General features: G+C 44.5%; 1 protein-coding gene across 2 annotated transcripts in view; it reads left to right on the forward strand.

Moving 5' to 3' along the window:
• LOC128449359 (teashirt homolog 1) overlaps positions 1 to 7226 on the forward strand; it is a 38138-nt gene extending 30912 nt beyond the window's left edge. For both annotated transcript variants that reach the window (XM_053432474.1, XM_053432473.1), the window contains exon 3: positions 2409 to 7226. In XM_053432474.1, the coding sequence (XP_053288449.1) occupies positions 2409 to 5944 (3536 nt within the window). In that variant the 3' untranslated portion in view covers positions 5945 to 7226. The remainder of the gene's footprint in view (positions 1 to 2408) is intronic.
• The last annotated feature ends 7184 nt before the right edge of the window (positions 7227 to 14410 follow it).

Here is a 14410-nt window from a genome sequence, read left to right on the forward strand (position 1 = left end):
TCAAAACAGATGGTGAGATCGTTTATATATCAGACTAATGTTAGCCACGTTTGTCACTAGTATTGTGCATCTATGGTTTGCAAAAGCATCCACTTGCTGCCTGTGATTTTTACAGATGTCTGTGTCTGCCAGTCTTTTGTCTGTGTGCTTTTGATATCTCCCTCTTTGTTGTTTCCATGACAACGTGGCAGGACAGGCATTGATTGACAGGGATCGTCAAAGGGTTCCCTGGCGACCTGTTCATCGCTCGAAGCCCCTCCCTGCTGCAGTCTGTGTTTTGTCACTCACCCAGGGATATTTCTGATCTTCTGCTTCTCATTCCTGCTGTCTTTGTGTGTGTGTGTGTGTGTGTGTGTGTGTGTGTGTTTATGTATTAAGCACTGCCAGCTATTGGGGTTTAGCTACTTTTTGGCTGCAGTGACTCACATAGGTAATTCCTACTGTATGTTTGCACTGTTAGTGATTGGATAGACGTTCTGCAGGATGCTTTGTATATTAAATGGCTGATACGTATATTGATAGTCTCCTGTTCCGGAAGCGGGCTAGCGAGGGGGAAGGCAGTGTAACAGAAGACACTCTGCAGATGTGTTGTAGAGAGTACAGCACATAATGCTAATCTGCTGTGTTAGGGATTTTCAGGAGTTTTAGAAACTGTCTCGGTCTCAGTCTGTCAGTGGGATTGAAGCGCAGCCAGGTTCTCCTGTAGCGCTCTCATTTCACTGAAATCCTGTCAGGCGTTAGGGGAGTATGTTGCTCATTTGGCGAGGAGTGTATCAGTAGTGCACAGCAAACTCAAGACTTATAGGCAATATTATGGTCGAAGGGTTCGGCTTTATACGAGCAAACATGTATGAGCTGAGCAGAGTGCAAAAGGTACACACATAGGGGAGGTGAGCATGCGGGCAAACACGCGTTCGCAAACAGGCTCTTACTTAGGCACACACACACACACACACACACACACACACACACAGTCACAGTTGATGGTGCAGCTGCTCACCTCCCCCCACCCATCTCCTCTCGAGCAGCAGTAAATGGTGCCAGTGTATATATATCAGGTATTATGTCCACTTAGATTATGATATGACAGGTTAGCGTGCCGTTTGAAGCTGACAGCACATCTGTTTCATCAGGAGAGACTGATACTGGCATCTAGGACACACATCTCACCATGCAGGAAGGAGATAAAGGAAGAAGCTAGGGGGCCGTCTTTCCTGTCTCCCTGCCTCCCTCACCCCCTCTCTCTCTCTCTCTCTCTCTCTCTCTCTCTCTCTCTCTCCCTCTCTCCTTTTTTCCATTTTCTCTTACAGCCCCTCTGCCCGCCCACCAAACCCACCAGCTCCTGCTCACTTTTTCTTTCTCCTCCACGTTTTCCTTTTCATTCACTTGTTCTCCCCTTAACCACCTCCTGTCTATGATGCTCGTGGTGTCCTGCCCAGCATTCACGTACACATACACACTTACACACACACACACACACACACACACACACACACACACACACACACACACACACTCACACATAAACACTGTCTAGCCTTCTCTTTTATACTGTATGTCTTCATGTATTTTACTGGTAAACCTGTTACATCTGAGCCTTCCTTAGTACCCTTTCCCCACACCCTAAATTGTTATCACGTGTGCCCTTTCTTCTGTCTCCTTGTTAAGCATTGGGTTTGCCATTTTGGATCACGGAACAGTCGTAGATTGTGCAGATGCATAAACTGTCTATCCAAGAGTCCTTTCTTCAACAGTCACTCTAGTATTCTCGATCTTAGCACTATCGTATTACTAGTTCCTGCTTATAAGCCGAAAAGAAAATGAACCTTTTGTTTTTCAGAGTGGATTAGAAATGGATGTGTTATCTCCAGGGTAGCATTTTGTTTCTTCCCCTGCTCAATCAGTTACATAACCTGGACATGTGAGAAACTGAATTTCATGGACTGGATGAGTGAGAGGCAATAAAGCTCGGGGAAGAGAAAAAAAAGAGGGAGAAAGGGGGAGTTGAACATGTAAGCATGCAGCTGGCTAACAAGGCCAAACAGCCAGTCATTTCCTGGGGAACATGAGGCATGTGTGGAGGAATAGGGAGTTGGGAAGGAAAAGGACAACTGTCAGAAGCTCAGTGATTTATTTTTCCCTTGGAGGCTTTTTTCACCACTGGCTTTCAGAGCCACATGTGTGTAAAATACACACTAACTCATGCATCCATGCATACAGACACACACACACACACTCACTGGATGAGAATAAAAGCTTACATTTCCTATCACCGAGTATTCACTCCATGTTATTTTGACAGTGGTCCTGTTAGTGTGCTGTAAATCTTTAATTTTACTGAGCTGACCTCTTTTTTTCTCTCTCCCTTCCTTTCTCCTCTTTTTGTCTTCTTTCCCTCTGTGCTCCAGCGTACATGCCCGGGGACGAGTTTAAGGCAGCCCCACAAGATGAGGAAGAGCACCTGCAGGATGACGGCCTCTCGTTAGATGGCCAGGACAATGAGTTCCTGTGCAATGAGGAAGAGGAAGATGTGGATGGAGGCCAGCCGCCGAGCTACAGAGACTCTCCACTCAGCAATGGCACTAACCCTGATGCTGGGTATGGTTCTCCACTCAGTGATGCCAGCGACCGACTTACGGACTTCAAGAGCACCTCTTCCACAGAGGGTCAGGAGAGGGAAGGCACAGCTTTACCCTTTCGCCCCAACAACGGCCTCTCTTTCCAGGATAGCCTGGCACAGATGAAAGCCGTCTATGCAAACCTCATCTCAGATGCCTCCTGGTCCAGCATCACAATGGACATCATGAAATCTAAGCCTGCTGCGGCAGGCAGTGTCAACAGTGCCCTCACCTCTCCGGAGCCAGCCTCTACTGCCTCTGTTTCTACAACCCCAACCATAAACAAAAGTAGTGCGGTCAACATTGTTAGCGGTCACCACAACGGTAGGAGCTCCAGCTCCACTGTTAACCACACAGGCAGCGCAAGTGCCAATACGAACGGCACAGCAGCTAGCTCTGTTGGCAGCCACAGTGCAACCAGCAGCAGTGGGGTCAGCAGTGCTGCAGCCAGTAACGGTGGTGGTGTAGGCTATGACTGGCACCAGGCAGCACTTGCCAAAACTTTTCAGCAGAACCCATACCACCTTCTACCAGAGCCCAGCCTCTTCAGCACGGTGCAGCTCTACCGGCAGAACAACAAGCTGTATGGTTCTGTTTTCACTGGGGCAAGCAAGTTTCGCTGCAAAGACTGCAGCGGTGCCTATGACACCCTGGTGGGTTTGACAGTTCACATGAATGAGACGGGCCATTATCGAGATGATAACAAGGACAAAGAGGAGGACCAGGGAAAGCGCTGGTCCAAACCACGCAAGCGCTCTCTGATGGAGATGGAGGGGAAAGAGGATGCTCAGAAGGTGCTGAAGTGCATGTACTGTGGCCACTCATTTGAGTCTCTGCAAGATCTCAGTGTTCATATGATCAAGACCAAGCATTACCAGAAAGTGCCTCTCAAAGAACCAGTGCCAGCCTTGGCCACTAAACTGCTGCCCAGTTCAGCTAAAAAACGAGCTCTCCAAGATGCTATAGTTTCGCCATGCTCCCCAGACTCTCTCCATGCTGGTATCGGTGGTGGCAGCATATCCCTTGGGGATGGTGGCAAAGACACAAAAGCCGCACCAAACCCTTATGTTACGCCAAACAACCGCTATGGCTACCAGAATGGTGCGAGCTACACATGGCAGTTTGAGGCTCGTAAAGCCCAGATCCTCAAATGCATGGAGTGTGGGAGCTCCCATGATACACTGCAACAGCTGACTGCCCATATGATGGTCACAGGTCACTTTTTGAAGGTCACAAATTCTGCATCTAAGAAGGGCAAACAGCTATTCTTTGATCCAGTAGTGGAAGAAAAGTTTCAGTCTATCCCATTGCCACCGACCACAACCAGACTCCCTGTTCCCAGTATTGTAAAGTCACAGCCTGTGTCCCCTGCTCTCTCCTCAGCCTCAGAGGAAAAGAGGGAAGGAGGTGAGGATGAAAATGTTGATGGTAGTGAGCCATTGGAGAAAAAAATTAAGGAGGAAAAAGACGACTCAGGTGAAAAATCTGAGAATGACGGCACATCATATAAATATCTTAGAGAGGAAGATCTTGAGGAGACCCCCAAAGGGGGTTTAGATATTCTTAAATCACTTGAGAACACAGTATCCAGTGCCATCAGTAAGGCCCAGACAGGGACACCCACATGGGGTGGCTACCCTAGCATTCATGCAGCCTACCAGCTGCAAGGTGCAATGAAAAGCTCAACTACTGTCCTGCCCCCAACTGTCCAGAGCGTCCACAGGCAGTCAATGTATAACAGTGGGCTACGTGGCCTGGTGGGTGACCCCAACTCAGTCATCCACTCGCCTCGGAGCCCTTCCTCCCCGACCCCCCTCAGGAGCAATGTCACTGCCATGGAGGAGCTTGTGGAGAAAGTGACAGGGAAAGCTGCCACTGTGAAGAAAGAAAAGGAGGAGAAGATGGTGAGCGTGGAACGATGCCGACCCTCATCGTTAGTAAAATCCCCCTCTCCTGCACTGAGAGAGCAAAGAGAGCAATTAATATCTCCAAATGACCTTTCTGTAGGTAAACCCTCTGGTATGCGAAGTAGAAGCCCAGGCAGTGTGGACTCTGAGCTCATTTGCAAGAGGGAGCCCAGAGAGAGCCCAGTAGATGGCCACAACAACCATTCAAAGAATGGCTCTGAGGCCTGTCAGTCCCCAGTAACTAACGGCAACAGTCTTGGCATCATCACTGATCACTCGCCAGAAATTCCTTTCATCAACCCTCTCAGCGCACTCCAGTCAATCATGAACACACACCTGGGCAAGGCCTCCAAAACAGTAAGCCCTGCTGCTGATCCGCTAGCTATGCTTTACAAAATCAGCAACAGCATGATGGAAAAGCCAGCTTTCAACCCCACTCCTCAGGGCAAGCCAGCTGAGCCCACCAACCACTATCAATTGTATGATAACTGTGACCAACCCATAGACCTGAGTAAAAATAAGTCTGTCACAAACTCCAACAACAATAATAACAATAGTACCAATGTGCTCTTGACCAACAATAGCATAAACGGTAACAAACCCCTCATTTCCCTCCCTGACTCAGTCTCCTCACCTCACAGAGAGAATGCTCTAATGGACATCTCTGATATGGTAAAGAACCTCACCGGCAGACTGACGCCCAAATCTTCCACTCCCTCGTCCATTTCGGAGAAGTCCGATGCTGATGGCAGTGCATTTGAAGACGCCCTAGAAGACCTCTCTCCGGTGCAGAAGAGGAAAGGGCGGCAGTCCAATTGGAATCCCCAGCACCTTCTCATCCTCCAGGCACAGTTTGCCTCCAGCCTGAGAGAGACACAAGAGGGCCGCTACGCCATGACTGACTTAGGCCCTCAGGAAAGGGTCCACATCTGTAAGTTCACTGGCCTCTCCATGACCACCATATCCCACTGGCTAGCTAATGTCAAGTACCAGCTGAGACGGACTGGGGGCACCAAGTTTCTCAAGAACATGGACTCATGCCAGCCTGTGTTTCTCTGTGGTGACTGTGCCTCCCAGTTCAGGACTCCCTCCTCCTACATCAGCCACCTGGAGTTTCACCTGGGCTTCAGCATGAAGGACCTGTCCAAGCTGTCAACTGAGCACCTACGGGAGCAGCAGGCTGCCTCAAAGGTGATCACAGACAAAATGACATTCGGCAGCCCCCTGTCAGCATTGACCACGCCAGAGGACGACACAGGCTCTGTGTACCAGTGCAGACTTTGCAATCGGACATTCGTCAGCAAACACGCAGTCAAACTGCACCTCAGCAAGACCCACGGCAAGTCTCCAGAGGACCACCTGGTGTTTGTCACGGCTTTGGAGAAACTGGAGAAGCTAGACAAGATGGAGAAGGTTTAAGCGGAGTCTCGTGCTGACGGTAGAGACTGACAGCTGTGTAACTGACTAGAATTTCATTGCACTAAAATGACATTGTTCACAGTTGCTGCACTGGGCCAAACTGAGCCGCCAGAAAAAAAATCGGTCTTATTGTTTTTCGTTGTGATAACTGCCTGACTGGACCATGTCTTTTCATGTTGAATTTTGTTTTGCCAAGCTTTTTTTTTACACTTATTTTGTAATATATTTATATGCTATTTGTCTGATCTGTGCATGTATTTGAGTGAATCAAGGTTAAACACAAGATTTTAATCTTTTCATGGCAAAAATACAACTACTGCTTCAATGGTTAAAGTTGTGAGTGGAGAGGATTGGTGGAAGAGAAAACTGTATATTACTTGATATGAAGAAGATGAAAATTAAATGTATACACCAAAAGAATGAAAGACTACCCTGAAAGACTGAAGTAGCACCTTAGACAGTTGAATTTGTAAAGAGAACATGTTTTGAAATATCTTGAAAAACCAGATTGATTTTTAAAAGATCAAGGATTATCATTTCCCCCCTCTCTCGTTTCTTTGGTTCCTGTCACTGCAGTGTTTTTGATGATGAATGGCCTGCTCATAAACCTGCCAATGTATTAGAGAAAAAAAAGACCACGTGAACATTTGGAAAAACGTAAATGCTGCTTTTTTGGTTATGAGTCAATCAGTGAAAATGAATGGCCGTCAGTATGCAAGTTTGTTCAAAACACTTTTCCTTGTTGTGAAATATCACCTTATAGCAATTTTCCAGTTGTATGGTTTGTTACAACTTTCTCTTTCTAAATTGTGTCGCTTTATTCAACTGTAAAGAGAAAAGTCTGTTACATGTAAATGATTAGCAGTGAACTGTCAGTACTCCATAAAACATATCTTACCATTTGAAACTGCTCAACATTCTTTGTATCTTAAGGTGTGTGCATTCTCTAACTTTTATATCGTCATTTTATATACAAAAATGATTAAAAAAAATTAAAACAGATGGTGTATATAGATATATGCTGTAGAGCTACAAATGTCCTTTTCTAAAGAAAATACAAATTTAGCTTCTTTGGCTTGGTTTACAGAAATGATTTTAATTATACTTGCATCCAATTTGATGCATGAAATGGTGTGGAAAATAAATAAGCGATGCACAATGACTATACATTTCAATGTTTTATCAACAATATTGTAAAGAAAAAAAAACTTTTTAGCACCGATTAGTTTGTTTCATTTCTTTCTCAATTGTAAAATAAACCCCAAAGCAGTTGTTAACAGTCGTACATTTGTGGTTGTGTGTTCATTTGTCATGGTGGTGCACCCAATTCAACGTCTATAAAAACTTAAAGCAATCACACCCTTATCAAATCCCCACTCTCTGCTGGAGGGTTTCTGTTCTCTTCCCTTCGGCTACACTTATCATTGCAGAGGTGAGACTTGAAAAAAAAAAAATCCTTGTGTCACTATTTTTACATCTTTTGCAACAGACCTGCTTTTATGTTTGCAAAGTTTTAAGAGAAAAAGAAAAAGTCACTGGTGTCATACTTGTAACTGATGACTGAGCCACATCATACTGCCGATGATTCTAATGATGAAGATGACTGGGATGATAAGCCTGTGAGGGTGTCTATTGTGCTGTGAGAAACCCATGCTAGGCTTGTGACTGGCCTTCGGAGGGCCATTTCTGAAAGAATCAGTGTTATACTGTATTAATGATGGCAGTGTGCTTTTGCCTGTCTTCTTGGAACAAAATCAGATGGGTGTCTGTTCTGCTTGATATAGCCTCCTGACTGGCCACACTGAACCAACCAATAATTCACACAACTATTCAGATGATACACAAGCAGCAAGCGTTCCTTCTATCTCATCAGCTGTAGGAGAAAACACACTGCAAATCGTTGCGCTCTACATTTACATTTTTGTTTGATACTTTTCATAGGGATGCTATAAGTTATATAAAGTGAACGTGCTGGCTATAATTAAATATAAATTTGTTATTTCAGATAAAGTTTGTTAACATTGGCCAGATGTTGGCTGCTTAATTCATCATGTGTACAGTAAATGACATACTTTTAACATAGCGTAACACAGGTTTGTGTGTATATATTATAAAAATCTGGATGAAGAGGTCACTTTAGTGTTGTCACTATGTACAATTTTACCGGCTGATCCACAGCCAGCGTGTGGTTATTTGAACTCAGTCAAAAACTATGCAGCCTGTTGGAGACAATCTTTTCCTCTTCCTTTTCCACTTCATTGACTTTGTTTCCTTCTCCTCAAAATGGATGTGTGCATAGTTGTGTGCACCAGAGCATGACAGATTACTGCACCTTTTCAACAAATCAAACAGGTTTTTAATCGTCAGAGTCTCGTCGTCTTTGTTGCACTTTGTTTGCAGCTTTTTCTCTTTTCTGTGAGCTGTTGCTTTTTCTCATGTTCCGTTTGTCCAACTTATACCACAGACTTCACATTGAGCTGAATTCAGAGATGAATGTATTTACTATCTAAACACTGACCTCTGGATGACCCTGAACCAAAGGTAAGCAGCGAGTTGTGGGCTTTTCTTCCTCGGGCAGCCCTGCAGGTACGCCGTCCGCATCAGGAATTTGATCTCTCATCTCGCCCTCACGTCTCAAGTTTCTGATTGAGAACTTACAGAACGAGCCTTTGTGTGGATCAAGCCATGCTGCAGTGTTATGACTTCCATTCCTCACACTCACAACATGTCTCGTGTTGGCTGAGTCAGTCACACACACTCACTCGCGAGCCTATATTAGCATGAGTGTCTTTGTGCAATTACACACCTCCTCGATCTGGCTGCACCTCGCTGTGTTGATACACGGATTCAGTGACAAAGGAAACACAGGCAGAGGGCAGATTAACTCCGCTGAAGATGCAGCTTCCTCAGAAAGGGGCTGCTAGAGTTGGGTTATAAAACAAACACGGCAGATAAACAAGCAACATTTGGAGGAGATAGTGTTCCCTGCGCGGCAGAAATAAAAAACACCTTGTAGGTTTAATACCCCACAGCTAAACCTGTAATTTTGCTGTGCCGTCAGATAGCTGCTCAGCCGATAGAGACTCCTTCCCTGCTTTGTTAGAGATCAGTGCACTGTTTCCTGTGCGTATTCTATGTAAATTACATGCGATAATCGCCACGCACGGCACAATGCTGGTTCCCGTGGAGCAAACGGAAACCGAGGATAGATAAACGCAGGCTGGGCAGATTTGCATAGCCTTTGTGTTTTGGGCGCTGCTGAACGTGAGCCCTGAGGATTGGTGGGGATTTCCTCAAGGTTTTGTATAAGTAAATGCCTGCTTCCTCTCAGGACTGGGACCATTATGTACAGCAGACAGGGGTGGGTGTAGACAGAGGGCACAAATGGAATAACAAAATTACCTGGGCTGGTGGGAACACGGAGAGGGAGTATTAACCTCCATAACTCGTGTCTGCCTCTGCCTAGATAGAACAGAGGCACATTGGTGTTTGCGATGGAAGGTGTTCTCCACTTTACACCGTGCGTTGCATCAAGTATGCTGTTTATATTTGGGTCATGTGTCGGACACGATAGACCTGATAGAAAGGTCTCTAGCGTGGTTAGGAGTCACAGACGAGTGGAGCTAAATAAAGGAGAGCGTGTTGATCCCAGTGCGTGTGATGTTTGATCTTTTCTCTGGGGGTTACCTCTCCACATTCAAAGTGTGTTATTGCCTTAAATGTACTGTATGTATGCCTGAGTGGCAACTCAAACTCACACCTGTGGTTCCCCGGTAAGCCTTTTGTTACGATTCACATGTTCGTGGTTGTTGTTCCTGGTCTGCGTGTGATAGCGGCACGCAGATCATTGTCAACCATGAAACAAAAGCCGGTGCTCCCGCTGAGGATCCCGGCGTTCATCCGCCGCATATAAAACCTCCAACTTTGCACACAACTCCAGACGTATGGTTTAATACCCCTCCGAAATACCTCAAAACAAACAAACAATGTCTGACGGAGAATCAACAAACAAAGCAACAACGACTGAGAGCCTTTGTGCCGGATCAGAAACCAAAGTCGGAGGAATCTGTTTGGATCCTGATAAAACGCTTCATTGTTAGAAATTGCACCCGGGAAGTTATCAGTGTTGGTGTTTTGCAGAAGATACCTGCCTCTGTCTATTTTTATGTTGATTTAAGTCAGTTTGTGGACTTGATTCAATTATGTTGCTGAACTTTAAAATGCGCAGTATCTGTTACAGTTCTATTCTCTACACATACACTAACGAGAAACAGGTTCTGTTTAGAACCTGGACAGGTTCTGATGAATTTCCCGCTTTAAGGACCTCACGTCTACATCCTTTTAAAGTTCCCTGACGGACTTCAAACATTTCAGTTTGAGGCAGCGCATTATCACAGACTCTTAAAAAGGAGATTGGTACACAATGCTCTAATTGTGTTTTTATGTATTTTTAGTTTGTTATCAAAGCAAAACATGTTTGGTAACAAAAATTACCACATGACCCGATACAGGCAAAATTACAGAAGATTTAAAAGGTCTTTAATACTTCATTTCCACTGAGTTAATTCTGTCCAACTGTTTCTTAGAATTAATAAACCAATTGATACATTGGATTCGAATAAAACTAAATCCTGTTGTGAATTTTGAGATTAAAATCTTTAGTTCATGTACAATTAAATATTTCTATGCTTTCCACTATGAATATCATGCTTATAAGAGTTATGGAAAAATATCAAAATAAGAAATAAATATATACAGTATATATAAAAAAAATACGAGGTGCATGAAAAGCATTTACAATATAATAACGAATTAAGGACTAGGTATAATAATGCAGCTTCAAAAGTAGCCCTCTAATTATTATTTGTATGATTCACAATACAGGTAATTTGATGTTCCATCACTATCACCACACGTTTTTTAAAATCAAGACTCTTTAATATATTAACATCTGTTAGACTCTTATTGATTCACATACAGCAACGAAGCTGATAGGTTTCACAAATGTATGTTACATTTAAAAGATATTTGAGTAATAATCAGGTAATTTCAGGCACAACAGTGTGAAAACCAATGCTGCTGGGACAGAGTGCTGGACTCCAGCTGGTGTCAGTGGCAGTGTTTTTGTATTTTTTGTGATGGACACGCCGCAGTCTCTTTCAATCTAAACCCACCTTTCATCAAGGTGGGTTTATTTTGCTGTGGGAGTGTTGATGTGACAGTGTTGTCTTTTGGAGAGTGACAGTGTTTGACAGCGGCAGGCTAACGGATGTAGGAGATCATCTCAGTCTGCCAAGCCTTTAGTTACGACGTGATGGTGGATGAGGACTGCAGGTGTGTGTCGCCAGGTCCTTCATCCATCACAAGCCCGGACAAAACACAAAGCATACATACATATGCATCCTCCATCTTGGTGGATGAGGGATGTGGTTTGATGAAACAAGATACAATAGCTATTCATTCTCTTCTTTTTTGAGCGGAGGACTGTTTTTTTTTTAATCGCATATCTTTATTTGGAAGTGTCTTTTTCTTTCATTAAGATATACATTATAAACCATGCACAAAAAGACAATGCTCTATATCTGCAATATGTTTTTTCCGGCTCACACCTTCTATATGTAGCAGCTAATCCATTTCTATTTGCCTGATAACCTGGGGACATGTCTATAGCTACAATAATAATTCATATATGAAAGATTAATGGCATATTTTCCATTATCCAGTGTGTATATGTATGATTCAGTCATTGACCTCTCAGGCTTTCTTTTTTTGAATATGAGATCTACCATGTCCCTGTCATTTCCTATTTGAAATCAAAGAGGTCAATGCCGAAAATATCTCAAAACCAATTTGTGTTTCAAAAAGACCCGTGAGAAATAGTGACTCATGTTGTGTTTGATATTCACAAAGACACTTATCCCTTATCTATCTTTTCAGAGCGAAAGAGAGGGAGATAGAGGGTGAAGTGCTCCAGGAATCAGTGCTGCCTCCATGAGATATGATGCTGCTTGATTTTGATCATTGACATTTGCTTTTTCATGCATCCCGAAAAAACAAGGCCTCCCTTCCATTAAGGAATTATTCAAATGACCTTCAACAGTGCATGTTTTCCTACAGTTTTGTTGTGGGAATATGAGAACACATACTGACATCTCAATTACTTATGCAAGGCTCAGAGTAGGCCCAGTGGATGCAATCACCGTGTGTGCAGTCTTCAGTCACTCCGAATCACTGAGGCTCCCGGACAGACACACATAATTCAGACAAATCAGACAGGATTTGCATACAAAGACCAAAAACAAAAAAAAAGGAAGAAGAAGAGAAAGAGGGTTTAAATAAAAAATGCACCATCTTGTGCAAGGACAGTAGGTAGAGGAGGGGGAGGGGAGGGGGAGAGCAGTAAATTGTTTTAAAAAGGTCTTACATGTCATATTGTGTATGTAGAAGGTTGAGACAGATATCTACTGCTGAAGCTGGCCTACGGCATTTTGGTTGTATTGTGGGCCTCTGGAAAAAACAATATAATCAATGATACACATTTTATTGGACAACCTATATTATTTTAGTAAATAATTATCTAACCTAATCTTTTCTGATAAACAAATTGGAGGCAATACAGTATTCCCAAAAAAAATTCATCAAGCAAATGGAAAGATTTGAAAGATACTGCATGACATTTAAAAAAATTTGAACAATTCCACACAGGTCGGACCATTTCATCCAAAGGCCCTCAACCATCAGCCTCCACAGTCTCACACTGGACCAGACATTGTTGTCCATCTTTATCCCCTTAAAACCTAAGGTTTCTTCCTCTTGCTTCCGCCCTTCTGGAGGTGACACGCTGTCTCATCGTTGCGAGATGGGTGGGGGGTGGTTAAGAGGAGTGGGTGAAGGGGTAGAAGGGTTGGGGAGGTTGCGGGCAGGGGAGGAGGTGGGGTGGGGTGCATTGGAGGCTAACCCGGCATCACGTCATTAGCGTTGCACGGCGGAGATGCAGGGGCACCCTGACACATGTCACGGACAGCCAGCCGAGAGCCCACGTATGAAGCTGACACGCTGCGCATAATTTATCCCGTGACACGATCTGCATGCCGAGTTGTTGATCTGTTGTGTTTGGTTTGGACATGGGCGCTCTGGCAGGGAAGACAGAAAGGAGGGAGGGAGGGAGGGAGGGGGGGGGATATTATGCAGGTGGGGGTAGGCAGGAAGAGGAGAGCGAGGGTGAAGAGGTGGCAGGGTGTGTGTGTGCGTGTTTGTGTTTGTGCGCGCTTTTCAGTGGCGGAAGGCGGCATCTTGGTGTAGCACACACTGAAGGGGCGACACATTTGTCATGTCCACTGAGAAGCAACATATACATAAACAAGTGCATTCAAATCCACTAATACAGACACCCAGTCTCTCTCTCTCTCTCTCTCTCTCTCTCTCTCTCTCTCTCTCTCTCTCTCTCTCTCTCTCTCTCTCTCTCTCTCTCTCTCTCTCTCTCTCTCTCTCTCACACACACACAAACACACACACACACACACACACACACACACATGCACTCACACACACACTCTGCTCATCCAGGCTTGGGGTATATGCATGTTGAGTCACAGCCGTCTTGTCCCTTAAGACATCTGTTCATGAGTGAAAATGACTAATACTGTTGAAATGACCCTCTGTCATTCCACTGAATGTGATTGTTTTCCAAGCTACAGCTGCAGTGTGCTCTTGAAGCACCGCTGACACCACATTTCATCAGCGGCGCGTATCTTCTGCGCCATTTTTTGTAAATCAGAAACAACAATGAATTGGTGTGGCTATAAAAAGGGAAATAGGCTACATATGGCTCGATTTCAGATCACACTGGAACCTGGCCACACTGGAACCTGGAGTGTGTGTGTTTGTGCTTTGCAAAACAGTATATGCATTACAATTTTAATAAGCTATCACTTCAGTCACAGTTAGCTTTTACTCTTATTTGTGAATTGCTGCATGTGTGTGTGTGTATGTGTGTGTATGTGTTTTAGAGCAGCAACCATCAACCACTCCTGCCCCCCTCCTTCCCTGGCTCGTTTACATGAATTATGCATAATGACCAGTCTTGTTAGAGGAGCCCCCCCCCCCCCATCACACTCCTAATCCCTGCCGTTGCTGCAGTAACCAGATTAGACATGACCGTGAGGTACAGTACGGGCCCTCGGGGCCTGTATCTGGACAGGCCTCATCTATGGCAGGCATGAATGAGGATCCAGAGGTCCTATAGGCCTGTAGGTCACCTGTCCACTGATATTACCGTACTGATGCTGGTGCTTGATGGGAAATATTAATTTTAGTTCAGCTCAGTGTGTTGCCAGGAACCCTGAGGGCTATAATGGAGTAACGCCATGGGTTAAGACAGAAATGAAGGAAATGATCTGTAAGAACTATGATGTGTTGTTATGCTACGAAGATGTTTTAACACTAGGTTCCTATTGTGTCCTGTCC

This window comes from Pleuronectes platessa, chromosome 10 (assembly GCF_947347685.1).
Source record: "Pleuronectes platessa chromosome 10, fPlePla1.1, whole genome shotgun sequence".
Taxonomy (NCBI): Eukaryota; Metazoa; Chordata; class Actinopteri; order Pleuronectiformes; family Pleuronectidae; genus Pleuronectes; species Pleuronectes platessa.